The sequence below is a fragment of the Echinococcus granulosus genome (assembly GCF_000524195.1).
Source record: "Echinococcus granulosus chromosome Unknown EG_S00057, whole genome shotgun sequence".
Classification (NCBI taxonomy): domain Eukaryota; kingdom Metazoa; phylum Platyhelminthes; class Cestoda; order Cyclophyllidea; family Taeniidae; genus Echinococcus; species Echinococcus granulosus.
The window spans coordinates 287,687-310,024 of record NW_020170437.1 but is presented as its reverse complement, the minus strand read 5'-3'; the positions used below and the strand labels follow the sequence as shown (position 1 = coordinate 310,024).

At 40.7% G+C, this 22,338-nt stretch overlaps 2 protein-coding genes across 2 annotated transcripts; both read right to left on the bottom strand. All coding sequences in view use genetic code 11, as the record gives it.

Annotated features, from left to right (window-relative positions):
• Window positions 1-365: 365 nt before the first annotated feature.
• EGR_06469 (hypothetical protein) lies at window positions 366-13,198 on the bottom strand (the record flags this gene model as incomplete). The annotated part of the gene is made up of 14 exons (XM_024495718.1): window positions 366-1,084; window positions 1,156-1,756; window positions 2,711-2,879; window positions 3,428-3,512; window positions 3,749-4,063; window positions 5,333-5,497; window positions 6,071-6,187; window positions 6,411-6,651; window positions 7,555-7,802; window positions 8,004-8,407; window positions 10,231-10,336; window positions 10,425-10,692; window positions 11,283-11,677; window positions 12,334-13,198. 14 exons carry the CDS (start codon window positions 13,196-13,198, stop codon window positions 366-368), a joined length of 4,698 nt encoding a protein of 1,565 aa, XP_024349879.1.
• A 1,661-nt stretch (window positions 13,199-14,859) lies between these two features.
• EGR_06468 (hypothetical protein) lies at window positions 14,860-21,692 on the bottom strand (the record flags this gene model as incomplete). The annotated part of the gene is made up of 4 exons (XM_024495717.1): window positions 14,860-14,975; window positions 15,085-15,388; window positions 15,467-15,582; window positions 21,638-21,692. 4 exons carry the CDS (start codon window positions 21,690-21,692, stop codon window positions 14,860-14,862), a joined length of 591 nt encoding a protein of 196 aa, XP_024349878.1.
• Between the last annotated feature and the right edge of the window lie 646 nt (window positions 21,693-22,338).

Below are 22,338 nucleotides of genomic sequence, written 5' to 3'. Positions count from 1 at the left end.
GGATGCATATTCACTTGTACATATCTTTCAAACTAGCAGCAAAAACCGTTTTGAATAGTTTTTGTGATGAATGAGTGAGTGTGCATTGAGGCCTGAGCCCATTCAGTTTAGATGGGTGGTAATCCGGCTCAGTGTCATTTTGAGTGGAAACCAAACCTAATTACAGAAAATGGCAGAAAATCAGTGATACATAGAGAGCATTGCATTCGAACCGAACAAAAACACTAAACATAATCGTCATCTTGGAAATATATACGAAATAAAAAACAATAAAATTATATGAATAGAAGTTGTCGATTGGTTGTGATAGTAGTAGTGGCGGTGATGGTGGTAGTAGTAGCAGCGTCAATGTGACTTGCCAATATCTACACCTTGTGCACAATTCTGATGCGGGGGCTGTGCATGGCATTGGGCACGCCGTTTTCCTCCCTCGCACTCAAGTGAATTACGACTACACGTCCGTGCTCGTAGCTGGGACCAACGCATTTTTCACGTCGCACCAACCCCACTACCTGCAACCATTGGTTTGCAAGGGTCGTAGAGGGATTCGACTGCGTGAGCGCAAGGTCTCGGAGGCCAGACTCGCAGGAGGCGGAGAGCTGAGCTAGTTGTGTGCACTGAGGCAGCAGCCAAACGCGAATGCAGCCCGAAAGATCTCCAGTGGCCAGGAAGGCCTCCGGTTTATTCGTCCGCCATTGGGAGCGACTCAGCAAGCGCGCGCATGTAACACTATCCGCCGAGTAGGTTAGATTGGTGTGAAAAGAGGGCCGAAATTTCGCATGAATCCTCGTGGCGACGTTTCTTGACGCACCGTTGGCCGTGGTCATGCATCGCCGCACTACCACGCACCCGGAGTCATCACCCGAGCAGAACCAAGTGAAGCTGCCAGCCTCGGTTCGCTTGGGCTCTGTCGCTGCTAGCGCAGTGATGGGACCGGCTTCCTCTGCTACGGTTAGATGAGAAAAATCATATTGTGCTAGATTTTTGAGAAGAGGACCATCTATGGGAATGGGGTCGCTCTGCACAGAACGGTATGTTGTGCCGGATTGAACATCCCAGATGTGCAGAGTGCCATGGGTATCGCCTAAAACATAAACTCACGTATGACCTTTCCTAAACACTTTATTAAACACTGCAAAGATTTTGAACACTTACCAGTGACAGCAATATCTGCTGTGAGAAAAGTTGTTTTATGCAAATTCATTGGGTGTCTAAGTAGTGTTGCTGAAATATGCGGATCCAATGTGACCAAGGGTTTCGCATTGATATTTAATTCCTCATGAACTGCAGAGAGGTTGACTGTTATGGAGAAGGAGTAGTCTTCAGAACTGGAACACAGCCAGCAAAGTAGGAGATTTTTTTGATTGGGACCTAGAAGAGGCTGCAACCTTTTAGCGTCCTGTGGGAGGTAGCCTTTCTTTTGCCACGAGGGTTTGACTCTTAGTCGACTCTGTATCACCAGAGCCTTGAAGGTTGGTGACCAGAAGTGGAGTGATGCAAAAAAGTCCTTTGTGGCATTAGCCGTGGAAGCGGTGACGAAAAGAACAAGATCACCGATGGGGAACATGCCCCATATAGTTGAAGGCAATTGCACTGTAGACGATGGCAAGTCGGCATTGAGTGGATGGAGCTGTGCATTATTTTCCTCGTCTGCAAACAAGAGACCGTTCTTTTCGTGGAGCGACATAATTCCAAAAGGCCTAGTATCTGACTGCCCCTTGGGTTGAAACAAAATCTCCCTGTGACAGCTGCCATCCTATCAAAAGAAAGAGAATAAAGCATTAATGCTGAAAGTATAAAAAAGTTGTAGGGCTATTTGCTAGGATCAGTAGTTAAGGCAGACTCCGGTAGTTTTGCGATCTTTGTACCAAAAGAATGAAAGCTGTTACTTTCTGATCGTTTACAGAACAAATTTTAGCCAAGGGAAATGCAACAGAAGTCTTATTGACAAGAAAACTGACGGTTTCAGGAACCTTTTGGTTGCTTTTTTTGTAGTGTTTTAGCGTTAAGAACTTGTCTAAGCAATTAAGCTAAGAATAAGGTATGATGCACATTCTAACTAGTACACTTTGCAGTAAAAGAAACATCTTCATAGAAACTTCTTAGATTAACTTAACTATTGTCTCTTTAATGGTCCTACTGGCCTCATGTCCCTACTCAGTTCAATCGAAAGAACGAAAATTGCGAGTGCTTCAATCCTTTGAATAGCTCTGCAAAAGTGAACGACGAAACTCCATAAAATTCCCATGTAAGGCACTTCAGGGCCATCAAAGAAAGGCGTGGGATTTGGATGCGCGATTTTCAGAATTTGTTTAAGCAATGGTAGTGGTGTGGGCTGCTAGAAGAGACTGTGAGGCCGTTTAAGTGGGATTTTTTATCGTAAAACAGGCACTATTTTATACCACTTCTAAAGTTTTGCTGTATGTACGTGTGCTGACATTCCTCTGGTGTGGATGGGCTATCAGAATTCCCATTATTATCGGCAATGCTTTTAGCCAGAAAAGGTTAAGCGCACTGACCAGTTTGGCGTTTGGTTAGTAATCGTTTCTCACTTTCTCGCATTGCAACTTCAATTTATTAGAAAATTTTTCATTTTAGTTATAGAAGCGATCAGCTTTTATGCTGAGGTCTTGTATTGGCTTATATTCGCATGCATTGGCAGGGTAAAAGGTGCGAGTCCCCAAGCATGCTGTTAAACAGGAATACCCACAGAGGTGTTCCATTGTTTGACAGAGATGCCGTGGTTTGTGGCCAGTGTGATCACCGAATCGCCATTTGGAGTGACAATGATTTCCTCAACATCATCCGACTCGTCGTAGGGGCAGAGACTGGTAGTCGATGTTGCAGTGGGAGACCACGAGCTAGCAATACTTCCGAGTCTGTTTAGACAGAAAATTGAGCTTTTGAGATTTTGGTAAGAAAGGCAAAGGTTATATAATCGTGAGTTGTGTACTACAGGCGCATGTTCTTTCCCACGACTTGGTTGAATTTTAAAGTGCGGCAAGAGATGCAACTAAAGCACACAGCTACACCTTGACTTCCCATCCGAACAACACATTAGTGTATTATAAAAGTCGGCCATTCGGCCTTTGGGTCCTATTGGACACAAAGATGTTTTACCCTAATACACTAATAAGTATCATTTAGAAAAGTCACAATCTATTACATTTTTCTCTTTCTAGACCAATATAAACCATTTTCGCTTTATTAGACATTGACCTTAGCAGACACAAAGGCATGCCAAGTTAATCTACATTTGAAATGGAAAATCCTTTTTTACAACGCATGTTTAGAGCAGAGACAGAAACTCACAAAAGGTGTTGCTATTTTCGGTCTAGACGACCTATCAATCCGACTTAACTTTAAGTAATCATTCCAAGTTAGATCCACTTTAGATGCTATGTTAAAAAATGAATGAAATACCTACCTAATGGAAGGCCGAAGAGTCAGCACCCTTGCTCGCCAAAGGTTGTCCATTGGCAATGCCGAAGCATCGTTATAAGGAGTTGTGTCTAAAAGTAAACTGATTACGTCTAATGAAAATGCCTAGTGCATACCAAACGCAATGACCTTGGGATAATTTCAAGTTTAAAGGTAATTGTATAAATTAAGTTTTATTGCCTTATCAAAGAAAGTGCACCAGTTGTTAACGCTTCATTATAATCCTCTTTGAGCAATACCGTAATTACAAATGCAAAGGGTGATCAACCTTTTAAGGCGAACCGGCTTTTAACCGACGTAAACCTACAGGCCTTAAGTCTATACAGTTTGGGTGATGTATAGCTGCCGTTTATCAATGTGGAGAGGGCTTCCTCTTTGCCCTTCAGTGGATGCATCAAGTAGTTGGAGGAGAGCTGACTGGTTGATGACGGCGACTTGGTCATCATGGGCTTAAAGGGTGCGTAACTGCGGCGCCAGGCCACCTTTCTGTCGGCCTCCCTTTGACCACGGATACGGAGACAGGCCCAGCAGATGAAGAGGAGCAGAAGCAGACCCAAAATAATGCAGCCAACGGCCCAGAACCACACCGTATTGGAGGAATCTGCTGGAGTCTTCTTGACCACTGCATTAGTACAAGAGAGCTTTCTTTTATCTACCGCACAATAGGACATTCAAGGGCAACTTTGTATAACAATTTGCTAAACAATGACCATGAGACAATTTCATTTATCTATCAGTGATTAACACTTCGGTATGGTCAAAATTAGTATTGTTAGAGGCAGACAAGTACAACTTCTTCTTAAAAGAAAATTCGTGAATGCTGATCTATTTTACGCTCTGCATTTAATTAGTTGTAAAATTACTCATTAAAATTACTTATTTGGTGAAAATTTTTCAGCAGAAAGTGCTAGCTCTTTTAGCGCCGTACTGCTGCATGGTTTCATAAGCGATGTTGAACGGTGCCTGGCAGTCCACCCGAGGACTCCCGTGTAAAAAAAATTGCTGCCTACTTTTGAAACTAAAACCTAAAAAGAGAAGCACCCAATTTCACTTGTTTAAATGAAAAAACCCCTGATTATTTTAGATGGTTAGTCTGAGAGTATAAAAGTCTTGGTCCGTAGGCGCATGCTGAAATGTCCGGTATATCGCCCCTTCAATGCAAATACGACAGCCGGCTATACAAGTGCCTCGACGCATACCCTTGGGAGTTTGTTAAACGATCAACTATTGGCGTAGGGAAAAAAACTTGTGCAAATCACCAGATTGTAAATAACCGAAAATAAGTATAGGTAGGGTGAAAACTACATAATGCATGCAACGCTTTTTTCGGAAATATTTAAGCGTTTTTGCTATCTTATTAAGTAATCTCGTAAAATTATTAATCGGAATACGCACACAACTTAAACAAAACTTTTTTACATGCATGGACTACACAAATTCAGATCTCGCAGGAGATTTCAATAAATATGTTTAGCCATGATTGCTGCTATGCTTTGTAATCGCAAACATATACCTTGAATCTCGAAATCTGATTTTCACAAACTTAATTCCTACCATGCCTTTAAAAGAAATGAATGTCTACAACATTCCACAAAATTGTGTTAAACAACCTACTAATTTAGGATAATTTAAGTGATTTATGCACAATACAAACGTATTCTCCGTGTGTCTACAGTTAGCTTCCTCATTAATTCTCCCTCCATCATTTCATTAAAATGGCATGCTAAGCTATCTTTACACTTTAGCGGTTTCACCAACAGTGTGTGTGTTTTGGACAACACCTATTTCAAATTATTCTGACTGAAAAAAATACAACCGAATGAATATTACACATTAATGGACCGACCGCGATGGACGCTTCGTGGGGATGACTAACCCGTCTTTCACTCACCGCCATCCACGAGAACGGTGACGGGGCTGAGGGAATTCAACCTAATCCAATAGAAGTCACCATTGGATAAGTCGAAACGCCTGTTCAGACGGTACAGTGTGTTGGGAGTATCCTTCGGCTCCATAGTAATAGGCATAATCATCTCCTCGTCATCTACTACCCACCCTGTAACAGATTTTAAAGAGCAGCCTACTTTTAAATTTCTGATACTTAATTATCTATTCCTCTTTTATTGAGCTAAAGTAATAATAGTAATATTTTACCACGCTGGTTTCTCGGTGATTCAATGAAATATTTCGACTAGTAGCCTGTCAACCTAATATTGTTACTTATATCAAGAAAAGTAACATTTGAAATGCTACCCCTACTAGAAGGCAGAAACAATTAAAATGTTATTGCATGGAGAGAGGGCTATGGTTCCGCTGAAACTGTAAAACCATACATATATACATATATATATATATAATATTATCGGAAATTAACTGTAAACTAAAACTATTTAGAGAAAAGGTACAATAATTCAACTATATTTTAAGGCTGTATTTAAGGAAGCCGGAAGCAAAAATGAAAATTGAACTCTGCATAGGTTTTGCGTCTTATGTAGCCTTTCAAAGAAAAAAAATATTTTGATGCTTGGACTTTGATCTAGCTTTAAAATACTGACAGCTGAATAAGGCTTGTTTCAGTTTCCTTGTTCATTTAGGGAATCTGTCCATTTTCCCACATTACAATACGCACCTCCGATGGCTCCCTTGAATTCCTCCTCACCGTCGGGCCATGACCCGAGAAACACATTGTCGAACGAGGGCCTGGCCTCCTTGCTATCAGGTATCATCTTTTTCTCATAGGTGAGGTCTACAAACCAGTGTTTAAACCTTAGACTGGGAATATCCTCGTTAATTTATAAGGATTTTAATTTTGGGGTAAAGCAAAAAGACTTCAAGCGTATTGACTAATTACTAACCAACAATGTGCCCAAACTTCGGTTCTGTGATTAAAGCAAAACACGAAGGTTGCACTGTACGCTTTAAAATGTTGTAGCACAAAAAATGGAGTGAACACGAATGACATCACTCACTGTTCGTGTGAGGATCGAGGCCGAAAAAGAGCCAACTGTCACAGGGCCGTAACATCGCTTTGGCTGGATAAACAGCAACACCGTCCACTTTTGCGCGCAAGAAGACGTCGTGGTGCTCCACCTCAACAACGTGAAGAGCTCCATCGTTCAACTTAAGCCTGCTGTTCTGAGCACATGGAATCAACTGAGCTTGCGATGATGTTGCATCGCCTTCAGTGACGAGGAAGAGATCGCAATTGGTCTACGATGTGAGTTGCGAGAATGAAATAATACGGAAAAATATGGACAGTAATTTCATTTGACTTGGTAAAGTGTACTGGGAGGTCAGCAAAGCATAACTCATGTGTTCTACAGAAACGAAGGAATTAAAGTAGGTTCTCCATTCTTCAAAATATCCTTCAATCGCAATATATAAGTAATCTGGTAATTTTAACTAGTGATTTTGGTATACATCCAGTAATTATAAGGTTTAAAGATGTACTAAATAGAAGCAAAAGTGAATGATAATTGTGTTGAAATAAAAAGTTAAAACGCAACATAATTTTTACTTAGATAACAATGGGTTTTGGTACCTGTTTAATCTCATCAAAGGCATGCTTCTCCTTAGTTGTTCTGACTAACCGCAAATTGGACCTGCCTGGTTAATTCAGCGTACTTTTTTTAGTTCATGTGAATATTTTAGCTCGTCACGAATCGCCAATTACAACGGTTACTAAGCAAATATTGTTAACCACTGGGCACACCGTTTGAGCGATCTACGCATGCTATTGAAAGACCTAACTTTAGGTGAGAAGGGATTCATAAAAAGCCTATTTGAAAAGATGATGCTAAAAAATGATTATTTGCTAGTTTTAGTAGTAAAACTACCAATGTTTTCCACTTATTACCGATTAAAAATTAAAGTAGACGACCCAAAGGCCATGCTGACCAAAGCATACTATTACCCATCGTAGGGGAAAGACAATGCGCATTACCCGGCTATTTCTCAGACTAAGCACTAGCACCACATTTTATCAAACAACTAAGCATGTGGTCCTGAAGAAAAGGCAAAACAAAGTTACTGGGAAGTCGAGTGAGCAGTACTATGATGGGAAGTCTAGCACAAACAGTAAATTTTTACCAATATTGCGGGAATGAAACGTACCGTGACTAGTCTATAGGTAAAGAATTCACTTTTAACGGTTAAGAGCGCCATTTGTTTGGCTAATAAAGGCTGAATCACAGACTTCCGAATATGTTTGTCCGGGGCAAAATCCAGTCCTTTAAGAATTTGAGTTCGAAAAATGAATCGTTGTTTACTATTACTGTGCACTGCTCCATAGATTGCGAACAATTTGGGGTGTGGCTCGATGCCAAGTCCACCTTCATCCTGAGTGAGCCAACCGACATGCTCTATAATTAGAGGGGGAAAAACGGTTTGGAATTTTGCTGTAGTCAAGTCGGTGTTTTAAAATTTATGCAATTAGCCCAGCTTACGCAATAAGAGCTTTTATTTTAAAAATGTTGTGACCTTTACTGGAACAACTGTTCTTGGTGTTTTATTTGTCTCACAGGGTAAGAACACGCCAACACGCGGACATCCATATTACTTACCACGCGAACAGTCACCTCCCCAGAAGGCGGTTTCAGAGCAGTCGCATATAAATTCACCATTAGTTATTGAGATCACACACTTCCCACCATTTTGGCATGGTGGATTGCACCGAGGCGTGGAGGAAACGTTGTTTCTTTGCGTTGGCGACTGTGGTGCTAAACCATGCAATTCAATCATGTCAGTGTGTTCGTTTGGGGCGTGATTTGCGACGGAAAAGGGTTTAGACACGGCAAGTGGGGATTCGCTTGCGGGTCGCATTGTGGTCGTAGTCTTTGGGGATGGTGAAGAGGATGCTGGTGAATTTTGAATTTGCAATAGCAGCGATGACGGTGACGAAATCGTAGAATTTTTGGGAATTAATGGAAGTTCCTTGCATACGCGTAGTGGATGCTCACATCGGCAACTGCACAAAAGACAGTTGAAAAAATATGATTCCGCTTTCCTCAAGTATTTGGTCATGTTCTACTTTAAGAGAAATAAGCATGTCAAAAATCAAAATGATGAATTGTGAGCTTTGCTTTTGGTGACATATGAAGAATCCAGCACACTGAAAGGAATAGCAGGCCACAGGTGCACCAGTACAGGTGCACACAGCTATCAGCTCATTTTTTGTCAAAAATGAAACCTAAGTTAATCTAATTGACGGATAACAAGCTCTGGAGCATGTCACCAACGGAGATGTCACCGCAACCAGATCTTTATGCGGTCCGCCGCATGCAGAGGCGAGAAGCGAGATTCACATTTTCACCCCATTTTTATTGTACAAGGGAATAAGAAAGTGTGAGGTTAAAATATTAATATTCTTTTATAGATAGCTTGACTGGTGTAACAATCATACTCATCATTTTTGTCAAAGCAGTGTACTAGTTTGGATCGGACCTTGTGAACTCGAATATCCCTCCAGTTTAGATAACGATAAAAAAAAATTTATGTGAACAATAATCCGTTGTTTATACGGAGGAGGAAATTACTAATTTCAATAACGGATCCTAACTAGAAAAGTGTGGAATAATCTTCATAGTTCTCCCCACCTAAATTATGCAATTTTTGGGTTTGAGTGAAATCACATTCGCGACCTACATAAATGGACTGGCTACCAAAAACGAATGCGAAAGTATGTAAGTGTAGCGCAGTCCTCGAAAAAATTGACCAAATACATTACAAGTCTGATTTGACGCCAGCAATTGCCCTACCAAAGTAGGCAATTCAACTGCTGCTCATAAATCTGACAGAACAATTATCCTCAGCTCAAAGCATCCTACATCTGTTTAATTGTTTCAAACTTCAGCCAATGCGTTTGCGGCGTCTTTTGATGGCGCGTTTTATCATCTAACAAACGCGGCATGCATTCGTGACTCCAGACACGAGTGAAATTGGTCGTGGCGTTTGAAGATGGAACGCCGTTAGGAAACATGCTAAACATGTCAACTCGTTTGCCAGGCTTTGAACTACGGCCGTAAAGAGGCACTGTAAGTGATTGGTAAACAGTGCGAGTTTTAACAGCCATTATGTACTGTGCGACAATCAAAGGTCTGGTGCCTAATGGCAACTCATTAATTTTTTTACCTTAATAACGAATAAGGGAAACAGATTTAATGAACGGATTCTGCCGTAAAACCGCTGTTGCCATCCCAAGTCGAGGGTACTTGCGTTAAGTATGCAAACTTAACGGAGGAAGGCATGAGCAGGCCTAGAGTCTGAAGGCCATAGAGGTATGCTAATCACCTACGTTGGACGTAAGTCTTGGCTCTTGGAGACGCCTTCGCAAGAGAAGACTGAAGGATTATTGCCCATTTCTTGTAAAATTTTTGGAAAGACAAAAAAGTTGACCCCTTTTTAAGCAAATTTTTGGATTGAATGAATGGTAAGACATTGCATTGTTAGCTAATCCACAATTTGCGACATTCCTTCAAGCTAATCAGATGCATATTTGTGGTTTCAACTAGCGTTATTTTACCGCCAGGCTACTAATTCTTTGTACTTTTATGGTTTCGAAGTCAAAATAACAAACACTAGTGCACCTCTCAGTATCTGTATCACACAAATTCAGCTTTCCTAACTCTTATTTAGGAGACTTTAATTCAAATCTCCACTGCATTTAACTTGTTTTGCTGACTTAAGGTGGAATGATATTCTTATCATTGGTAATTGTGGTAACTTCCAAAGAAGACTTCATTCACAAATAAATTAATGCGATAAAATTTGGTTTCCAGTGCATAAGCTTACAATTCTCCCAGTGAGGTGTCATTGCGATGGACGGGATAGCACGAAGAACTATCCAAACAAGTGTTGTATCTACAAAGCTTCAGACCCTGATTTGATAATTCAACATCTGGAAGAGAAAAAGAGACATTTTTATTAAATTTATCTTAACGATGGGTCCACCGAGTTAATGAAAATCTATTGAAGCTCGAACTGACCTATTTTCTGATTCACGAAAGCCAGATAGTTTAGTTCCGCAGGGATGAACTGAAAGTTGTCAATGATCACGCCTTCTTCCATGTCTGGCTTCCCGCGATGACCGAACCAGAGTCCCTCTTCAAAGGGGAATGCCCAACTCAAGACCTCTCTATAAGACTCTCTAGCGGCACCCATTAGAGTGCCATTGAGTCTGACTGAGAGACCCGCAATGTGCGACCATGAAATAGTCACAAGCGTCCATAAATTATCTGCTGCGGTAATTCTGACCTAAAGAAAAGGAGCAAAACATTACATGGAGAAGTTTGGAAACATCAAGCCAAAAATAATGTTTGTCTTAGTGCGAGGTGAATCCAAAAATATTTACGATGGTTATAAATACAGGCGCTCACCCATGAAACCGGCACTAGACGGTCTTTAAAAGAACCTGTTGATAACAAATTGCCATTAATTGACATATACAAATCATGTCTGCACTTTAGTTTTCTCTAATCTCTGAATTAGCCACCCAAAGCCGAAATTCTCCACTTTGAACATTTAGATAATATAAAAATCCATGACGAACTACACTTTGGCGTAGCTGATGGTTTTTGACGTTTAATATACTTATGCAACCAAAATAAGTAAATAACCTTTTAGAATCAATTTAACAGCAGATTTATAGCCGCGACGTTTTAAACAGTGTTTCTGCTTTATGAGTTTATAACAGAAGTTCACTTAGTTGATGCGAACGCAAGCCAACGCCAAATTAGGTCTGGCAATCTGCAGCTAGCCATTTCAGGCATTTAAAAACAACTTGCTTTCATTCTCCATAACTTTGATGTCGCTCTTCCCGCGGTAATTGTTTGCAAACTCCTGACAATCGTTTCCAGGTTATATTGGCCATCAGTTCGCACAAGGTCCACTGTCAGTTGGCTTCCTGACGGTCCGCTTTGGCGCAAAACAGGCCAGACTTTGGATGCCTTAGTGATGGGCAGAGGCAGTATCCAGAAGGACATAGTCAGCCCGAATTGGCACAACTGGAGATCCCGGAGACAGTAGGATTCGAGATTGGTCGCAAGAGGGTGGAGTACTAATTGGCTCGATGAAGTCACCAAAACCCCGTTTAAAGGTAGCTTTGATGGGCCGTCAGCAAATTGCACCTGGATGCTTGGAAATACCTCCGTCAGCTTGCACATACCAACAAGATATAGAGGCGAGTGACTAGAACTGATTTGTGGATGGTCGAAATTGCAGTCCAGACTTGGAAAATGTGCTGGAATGGATGAATTTGGATAAGCCATAATATTTTAGAGCTCTCAGTGCAAATGATTGCTAATGAGGTTCAGTTCCTTAACTGAGCACCTTCTGACCGACAATTAAAAAAGGTGTTTGCTTAGGAAGGTCGAAGCATTTCAATGCTCTAATAATTAAATGACACTTAAACGTACGTTTTCTTATTCACTTCTTTCAGCTTGAAACAAGTCTTGTGACCCAGTAGCGTTATTTTGCTTATGTAATGCTATTTAACCACACCTTGAGGGGGTTGCGTCATGTCAAATGACCATAGATGCGTTGTTCGAAATTGGAACAGGACGCAGCCCTTGAATTTAAGAAACTAATGCTTGGATGAGCATCAAGCAGAATCGGCTCTCCAATATCACAAGTACCTGCCACAATTTGAACATTAAATGTGGAAGTTTGGAGAAAGTGCACAGCCAAGCTGTGTGATTAAATGTGTATTTATCAGCTAAGTTGCAAAATGCAGTCACAATGCAGTCTGTCACTATGAGATAGCAGAAATAAATAATTATATTGCTTTCCAAACATAACTACATTGACTTTCTGGGTACACCAAGGTGGGGTGTGACAAGAATGCCTTTCATTATCGTGATACGGAATCGTTTATTATCACCAAATTTTTGCACTTACTGGTTCGTATGAGGTGTCGTCTGAGTAATTCACTGCGTCCCCGATTAAAAAGAAGAACTTGCGAATTTGGCATCAGACCGGTCTGACTAATCTGCTGTGGCACCATACTACACAGTTTTGAGTCAGCCTCGGTGTTCAGCAGCAGATTCTGACTAAGCACAGTGATGTTGGGGCCCCGGCGCTCCACCTCCACGCTGCATGAGTCACTGATGGCGCAACTCTTTGGCAACTGAAAGACACTGCACTCCTGCTGCCTCGAGTTCACAACGAGCTTTCTATTCACATATAATACGGTGACATTTACGCCAGGTAGTCGTATGGATGCGAGTCGTTTCGACTGGTCTAGCCGGAAAACCGAGTAGAAATCGTTCTGGTTGTTAATGGGAGTCAATGCTAACCCTCCATGGCTGTCCGCGAGTTGAGTATAGCGGAAGAAGGTGGGGAGAAGGTCTACACCATTAAAAATGAAGTCTTGAACCCTATGATCACCGATAAACACGAAGGGAGTGATACGAGCACCAAATCGCTGGTCCGAGGTTGCCTTGATAACCAAAGTTCTTTGACTGGCGATGCAGCAAAGATTTTCATCAATTAAAAGGGTGAGAGTTTTTTTGTCCCAACGTACTGTGACTTGGTGCCACTGACCGGGTGTAACACGAAGACCAGTGTTGCACCCATCAATGTTCCAGGTAAAATATGGCGGGGCTCGGATTTCAGCTGAGATTTTCATGATATGCTCGGGATCTGAAACCCCCTTGGGAGGGCCTTTGTAGGAGATTTGCATGTACCATGGGGATTTCCAATGTGATGCATGCTTTATCACCGTGAAGGATCCGTTTGTCAGAGCGGCTGGGTCAACGAACATCCAGAATTTGTATGAGATATCTGCAAAATAATTAAGCAGTCATCCGTATGTCTCCCCAAGAAGGATGAGAAGAATGACTAGAACGCACTTTTTTCGCAGAGAAATATGTTAGCAAAGCACGAATCCAAGTGATTGTAAGTGATAGGACCTTCGGCGAGAAATTTTAAAGACTGTTCTTGTACGTAGTTGACCGAGAGATTAACTTCATCACTCAGGGCTGGCATTTTGAAGTCATTCTGAAGTAATCCAACACGTGTGGATTTGAAACCTAAAACAAACTTTTCATAATTACATTTTTTACACGTAAAGCAAAAAACAATGTGATATACACTTGTGTTGCAGCTGAAAGGAAACAAGTACTTGTTATGAGATCCTTAAATAAGTTGATTGGAACCAGCAGTTCACTTATGCTGGCACAATTATATTATGTAATTTCATGGTGTGTAATTTGGTCTCATCTGTTGTCACTCCATTAAGGATGCACGGAACTGTGACTCAGGACCTTGAGTCCCTCTAGTATATTCTGCTTCAACGAGGAATTTCCACATAAACTATTCATTACCATCGATTCTCTATGCTTGTGAATTCTTTTAAGCCTGTTGACAATTATCACGGGGAATTTTTCTTGCAATTTCATCTGCATAATTTAAGGACGCGACCAAGCATTTATGGCTGAGCATAAAGTGTGATTCAAGGTGGACTGTACAAGCCAATTTCAAAGCGATGTTGATTTTACACTTATTTTTTTAAATTTGATGTAAACAGTTACATATTTTGGGACTTTTAGGTTCTGAATGAGTGCGGAATTATTCTGTACCGATTGTGTTCACAGTCTATTCATGGGTGGGCATGCTTCGAACACACACGCACCGCCGCCATTCTTAATTAGGACGCTCTATTTATTAGCACACCACCGCCAGCGCCCCAGCACCACTGATCAACTAATTTTTGTCCATTTTGCCACGGTGCATTGTTGAATTAATGGCTTAGTACCTGAAACACATTTTCTATCATTAAGGTAATATACATTAGGAACAGATCATTCCTTCCCAGGTTTTGTTTCTCTAGGCTTGTCAAACAGTGATTCTAGATTTAAAACGCTAACGTAAAAGTAATTAACCTAAAAGTGTAAACATGAAGAAGCCTATTAAAGTTATCATGAATCCTTTCACAGAGACAAAATAGTTCATTTAGGTTTTATTACTGGCTACTACTTTAACTTACGGCGTAAGACAAACCTTACACGTCAAATAAAGTTAAAATGGGAATTTAGGATCCGTATCCGCAAATATTTAGGAAAAGTAGATTGATTGAAGTGTAAACAGCTCTTCGTCCAGCTAAATTGGCTTAATGAGTGACCGTTTCAAGTGTATTCCCTGTCCTGGTAAAGGAATGAAGTTGGTAGTTAAATCAATTGTCATCTTGTATGAATTGCCGCTTGAAATATTTAAGCTGACTAAGCATTGTGTCCCTAGGGTTTCACCAAAGGAACAAAGTGCAGAGCATGGAGGTGTAGTACTTCATTTATTTAACTGTGTTGAAGGGACAGCGCCATCGTTGTCCCGCAATTAAGCCATTGATGACTATTTACAAAGTCAGTGCGGCGCCTTAGAAGCGGTAGTTTTAGGGCGTGAGATGAAACACGAACCTACCGAAGGGTTTCAGCGCGCTACAGTGGCTTTTGAGAGGACAATAGCAGTTGGGCCTAGTTCCAGTTCCAACGCACCCACAAGGGAGTCCACTGACAGTGCTGTGACAGAAGCCGGAGATATTGGCACTAAGGGGGGGTACTGCACTCACATCACAAACGCTCTGAATTTGAATGCCAGATCCAATCTGTGTCATCCTCGGACCAAAGGCACCTATCATCCCACATGCACACTCACTTGCGATGAGAAAGGACTTCATCGCACCACGGAAGGGTCCAAATTTTATGGCAAAACTTTCTTTATACCCATCAGTTTCACCAACACCGACAATAACAGATCGAATATCGTCGTGATATTTCATGAGTGTATCAGTCGCAAAGCGTGACATTGTGCCATTCGGGGGAAAACCAAGGAAGGCCTCATTGAAGTAAAATCGTCGTTCTTTGCTCGTTTCAGTGACTGCCTTTGCCTTGAGTTCCGCCCAGTCAGGCCAAAGTATATCGCCTGTGTGCAAAGTACCTCTATTAATCTTTTGATCAACCTTGAAATTAATTTCCGTTCGAACGGATCCTGTTCTAGTGAATAGAACTTCTACTCTATGCCAGTCTTTCCAACTTACATCAAAATAGCCAAAAGCATGATGAAGGTACAGTCGCACCTGATGGTCTGTTGGTCGCATGACCACGAGTCTGAAGTAGGGTCGCTCAGTATAGATGATTAGAGCAAGGGGACCGCCTAGAGTTCCAAGGTAGTTAAAATTGTCGGAAGCATTTTCTGATGGATTGTCCGGTATTAAACTTCCGCTTATTCCCGTAAAAAGTATTGAGGAATTGGTATTTGGGTAGATATCAAATGAAAGCGAGAAAAGTTTCTGAATATCTCTGGAGCATGAAAAGGGTTGTGTGTCGATTTCAATAAACGCATTTGCCTGACTAAATTTAAATAAACCGGGAGTTGAAAGACATGATGGCATTGAAAACAATATTAGGAGTAAAAATAATTGAAGTGATGAGGCTCCGTTCATTTCTTTTAGCCAAATACGGGATGATGCTGAGCTCTCCGTATTCAGAGGCGTTATGGCAACATTCGTCGCAGATCCGCGCCACAAAAGTTTGCATGTCTTATTAGAACACTGACTGCTGAGCAACCAATCAGAATATTGCTAAAGAATGATTGGCCAACTGTTATACACCAATCCCATGGAGGTGCTCTGGTTGCTCTGTGCCACATGTTTGGCAAAGCAGTATGCTCACAGTCTCGCACATTGAAATAAGCAAGTAAGTTGTCCAAAAAAGCGTAAAGCACAACAAGTTTCTTACGAATATGCTCATGACGAGAACTCCATTAAATGTTATCAAAATCAGTAGATGTAACAAATTTAAATGCGTCGAATGCGAGTCATGTCAATCCAGTCGTTTAAATTCGTAACTGCGTCTGTGTAATATCCAGTGTCATTTTAAACTTCCACATCAAAACAAACATGGAAATGGAGTAGTGGCAATTATTTAATCAATGCAATTTTAACTCCAAATCTTCATATTAGTCATTAACACTCTTCATTCTGAAAGTGTTTATAAAATAGCCTTCCGTCAAAAGTTGTCTCCCCACGTCATGTACACTGTGGTAATAGACGCCAAATCCCAATGGTAAACCACTTTTATATAGAAGTCCAGCCCTTGGCGTCCCGTAATACACTGAGTCGCAGTCGTTTTGGTTTCTATATTTGTTTGCAGTGCCCACAATCAAGAACAGTTTTTAAAATATCTACCCAGTTTATTATCTACCTTTTGAATAAACACTGCGATTGCTAAGTCTAACAAGTTCTACACTAATGTGTCTTGTGCTAAAAATGTGAAAAAATGTTGATGCAGTGTTCATTCGTTCAAATACAGCTAATAAGCTTGCTATATCCCACCTGAAGATTGTAATCCCTTCAGGAGCATTGGAAGACGTTCGCAGTCTTAGTCCATTTTGCCTCGTTATGGCTACTGTGAGAAAATTAGGCACACAGACTTGCGTACCAATAAATAGCAAAAGTAACAGGTACGATGAATTTTAACCACTCTTTACGGTGGGAATAATTGAAGTGTTTTTTGTGTTAATATTTCCGTTTTCTCACCATTATTTCCATGAGTATCGCTGTACTTTCCCAAAAACAGATTACCTCCATGGTAAAACCTGTAGGTGAATCCGCGACGCACTTAAGAAAGAATTCTTTCTAGCAGTCTACCTTGTTTATTACTGCTGGGAGGATTTGTCGTCCTGTCAGCAACTGTAAGCTAGGTCTAGACGTAAGGCAAACCTAATTTTGGTCTTCACGAAGGCGACCAATCAAAGTATGAGAATACCAGGGGCCGTGCCAAACCGTGGGAGGAGGACATGTCGGGTGAGAACAGGGTCTGGTATGCTCAGCTTAAGGATTCAACGCTTTTTTCTTGGTCTACAGTAGGCCATTCTCGTCTACTCGATCCTTAATTAAAAATTCTTACAGATTGGCACCACGTTATTTATGCTTCTGCAATGCCTGAGAAACCGTATTAGTTCAAGAATAGGACGAACAATGATTTTCATAACTAATACACCAGCTTATTTATCAGACAAAAAGAAACGAACTGAATCATAAAAGAATGACAATTTGTCGTAATTATAAGACGCTCTCGCTTTGAAATACAGGGGGGGGGGTCTAGTCAATTTGGATTCTTATGAATCTCAAGGAATGGTAATAATCTCGTTTAAATCAATGCAGAAATACATTTAAACACACATTTTATTTACTTTCATTAAAGTGTTAGAAGGGTCAGTGTATTGCCTTTGCTTTGGTCATCCTAAACCCTCACCACCCGATCGATTCGTATGGAGGGGTAATACGAGACGTTGCCAACTCCCGAGACAGACGAGCGGACAGCTATCAAAGCAGGCTCAATCAGGAGCAGCTCTCTGGTCAACTGGCCAACCACACACGTTAATACGTCAGATCTGTTTCTCCAGCATTTTGGGCGTGCCGAAATTAGTGGACTTCTCGCGCATCACAGCCTGGCTGTCGGTGGCACACCAGCAGTTGAACATTTACCCTTGATTTCTGCTTACCCAGGCCTAAACAATGATATGACTGGGTTGCGACAAAAACAATGGTGACTGAGATTATGGCTGGGATGAGCCTTTATTATTCAAAACCAAAAGTGAAACAAATGAAAACATTTAATGTCACAAGAAGTATAACAATTCTCCAATTAAGGAATCCTTAAAATTTACACTGGCATAATCGAATAATAAATTTGTGTAAACAAAGTTTGTAGTACTTCCACCAAGGGGTCTAAGATTTATGAAGTTTCCAAATTTTTTTGAGAGTTGGTGGCAAAATTACGGGCGTTTTCTTATTTTACGAGAAGAAAACTACTTAATTACAAATAACTTGCTACCCTGTTATGAACGAAATCTACTGCCACCTTACTCTTATAAACAGGGTGACCACTAGTCATAAATGCATCTACCGTTGTTGTAAACGGGGTCATCAATTTTTATTACCCAGTGCTGTGTGTGCCAGTGACCTGGATCCTGTCGAAGCCTCCAGTTTGATAAGCGATAGGTAGAGCCATCGGAGCGGTCACTTTACACGTGCTGGGTCGCCTGAATGCGAATTTGAGTGTCTATGACTCCAGTTACGCGTAATTACAGCAAATGATTGCCCCTGACGTTCTAGCGATTATTTTAGTAGGGTTGGGGCACATCTCTGGTTCAAACTGGGCTAGTCACCACGTGTATCAGTGGAAGATGTTGTCAACGCACCTCACCCCCCTATTTAATTGAATCGTCGAAAACATGAATTTATATGAATGCAGTTAAATCAAACGATGGAATAGAAAATTTAAAGGCATTGTTACGGATACTGCTGAAATAAACCAGTCGAGTAAATTGCACGGTACTACGACGACGGCTGAAGTATTTCACAAGGTTGACCAGAATCAGGCTAGAAGATACCAAACATTATCTTCGAATTGAGTAGGAAAGCAGTATTTATGCTCAGTGACAACGGCGCGGTTAGAAATCGGCAATCAGTACGGTTCGAGTTGGTGCACAAATGTCGGTGGCAATTTAGACTGATTTTCTCATCCACTTCAGTGGTTCACTAAATTCGAAAGGCTACTATAATCCTTCCGTGGAATTTTAATGAGTCACTAATTGAAATATATTGGCTTCTATAAAAGTGGACATCAAAAGTCGAAGAACGCTTTCTTGGTTGGCAATGTTGCAATAGCATGAGACTACTGAGTGGTTAAAAAACCAATTTAAAATTTCTGATTTAGTGGATAGTGTTTATTGACTGTTAATATTAGCGAATTCAAAGATGAAGATGCGTCCCTAATGAAGATGTTTCGATTAAACAGTACCAGCACAAGGAGCACCCTTCAGTTGCTGGCTTTTGGAGGCACGTGGGCTTACGTTATAACTACTTTTTATTCTATCTTATTTCATTCAAAGGGAGACTTATCGACACACTGGAAACAGTCATTTTACATCAGCATCTGGATTTGCTAAGGTTAACTTTTGACCTTACCTACAAATCTCGGTTTTGTGAGTTTTCGAATCACAGATTTTTCCTATGCTTCAATGGTTCCATAACTCATCGTACGAGCTTTCTGGTTATGAATATATATATTCTTTGAGCGTACCGATTCCGTTCAAGATTTCATTGTGGACCTCTATTCCTCCCTAAATATGTATGGCTTTGCGTGTGATCTTATTATAAATGCACATAAATTACTTGAAGCGGGTACATAACATCTCTACGACTTGAGAGCCTGCGTGGGTAATGTAGACCCAACAGCTATTTGTCCTTGAAGAAGGCAAATATTTGTTTTATAATTCAAGTTTAAGTGACAGAGTGCAATTTTTCACTGAAATGTTGTTGCAGACCTTTGGAGTTTATCCGAAGTGAGTAGATGAGCACTCTTACTTTATCTAACTATCACACTTCAATGGCACTTTTATAACATTACCGGATGGCGCCAATCTACTTACAACTATCCATCAATAAGCCCTTAGCCATTATTACGGTGGAAATAATATCCTTTTGAATATTAGCACTCTTCTAAATGTTGCATATGCTGCGTCATCTTATTCATCATTAATGGGTTTAAAATCACGATTAAGTAAAAGCTATCCAGCTAAGTTGTTCCACTATTTATGATGCTACTTATATGTTTTAGTCGAACAAACAACATTCTATGGACAATAAACCCCAGTTTATGGAGATTAATGGATTCGTTTCTGCATAGAAAATATTCAGCAGATAGGTAGCGGACTGTTGCATTCACTTTGTCATTATTTTGAGGACGAATAAGATGCTTCACTCAAATTTTAATCTTCAAATGATACATTTAAGGGTGTACGATGAAGAACTAAATTGAGGGGAAATTAAAATTTTACAAGTTCTGTTTCGGATGCGTTAGTCGTTGAATGTGGCAGTTTAGGACCTACAGGAACCAATACATTTGGCAGATAGTCTTGACAAATGACGAAGCTTTTTATCAAAACAACTTGGATTATACAAAATGAGCATTACTGCTATGCCATGGTTTGAGGTCACTTGCTGCCACTTTCTGTGCACGGGATTCGGCTACTAGGGCAGCTGTGGTGCGGTTTCACGTACTCCAGACGCGGTGCCGCAATCACATAAAGATGACTTCGTAAAGCGTGTCTTCAATTTCCCATTAATCCACCTATTCCTCATGCTCTACTCTCTAAACGCTCAAAGGAGTAGTCTGACTGCCCTACTTTTTGATTTTCCCTTGGTGTTTGAAGGTCTTAAGGGACTTATTAAGTTAATTTCCAATAATTTCTAGCGCCTAAAAGTTATCAGTTAGGAAAAGATTAGAAAAATTGTTTCCTATTTATCCACACGGATATTTTTTCGTCAAGATGTCAATTTGAAAGCAGTACACATCCAGTGGGCAATTGGTATCGCATTTGCAAAAGAACATCAGACACTTAAGATCTTTCTCCCGGCTGCGAAGACGTAGGCTGGAAAATTGACACCAGTTAGCAAAAATGTCATCTTATGTCACGTGCCTGTCAACTGCAAATGACCAGTGGAATCGGCGTCTTTTAATCAGCAATGCTGTCTTGTTCTAGGCTTTGCCAAAGTGCAGCTTTAGAGAGACAAGGAGGCACTTCCAGTTGAAGACATCGTCTCAATTCCTCTATATAATGAGGCTAAAGCAGTACAATGTTAGCAACTTGTTTCAACACTTCTTTCTCAACGTTTCCAGCCCCATAGTATTGCACGAATTTAATAAAATTTAAATTATCGTATTTGTGCCAACAACCCACATTTTTGCGTGGTTATCGCCCATACTTAGTAGACACCGATTTGGGAGTTGGGCACTCTTCCGAATATATTGACTGGATAAAAAATTCAAACACTTATGAAAATTTTGAAGCACCTCGATTCACCACTTCCGAAGTGAGCTTTGGCAAAATCGTTTAAACATCTTTTGCCTGCAACAAAAGATTCCTTTGGTTCAGGTTAAAACTTGCGGTCCATTAAGTGAATTCAAAATAACAGTACTTTATTATTGTGGTCATTTAATTGGTGGATATCAGTGGAGCTATAAATATCAGTTGGTGCAAAAAATTTCGAGGGTGAAAACTTTTTCTTTAATGGGATCAAAGGGACACATTTGCATTGTTTACGGATTCCAGATAAGGTATGGTAGGAAAATTGATAACAGTGTGATACATGTTTGTTTAAATGTACCTTTTAGGTCAGAGGTGGTCAGTAAATACGAACCTCGTGGCGGACTGGGCACCATCGACTCGCCTAAGTCGAGGCGCAAAACAAGCATGAGGCCTTGAAGCGGGTAAATAAATCAGGAGTGACCATTCGCTTTTCAGTAAAAATTTGTTTACAGTTGTTAAGCTAATGGAGAGGTTTTGATTGTCCATGTCACAACGAATTCGGGTAGTTCTGTGTGGTCCACCAAAACAGCAGCTGCAGCAAATGTTGCTAAGCAATTTCGTGAGTAGTATGGTGAATTACTGCGACACCTTGTGTGGACACCTTAAAAGAAATAAAGCTAAAAAGTCCGCATTTATTTATCATATCATCATGCAACGCATACTACTGAAGGTTTTTTTGTTTAGCAATAAGGGCTGTGCTCAATGATGTGCTCAAAAATCGCCCGAGTTGGTAGAGCGTAAACCATGCGTGAATATTTTCACCAAAGTTTGCTTACTCCCTTCTATATTCGTAATTTTCATATACACTCAGACTATGTGAGTTCATAGGCATAGAATTTTGCCTATTTGCCAATTGTAGCTTCGGTTCGTTTCTTCCTCCTTGACGGTTACCGTTTTGAACCAACTGAGATTACAATGGATGGAAGGTTTGGCACAAGATAATTTGAAGAAATACTATAAAGGTCGGACGTGACTTAATGAAGGACTGCAGTAGGAAAAGTACCAATTCAATAGAAATGAGAGGCGACAGTA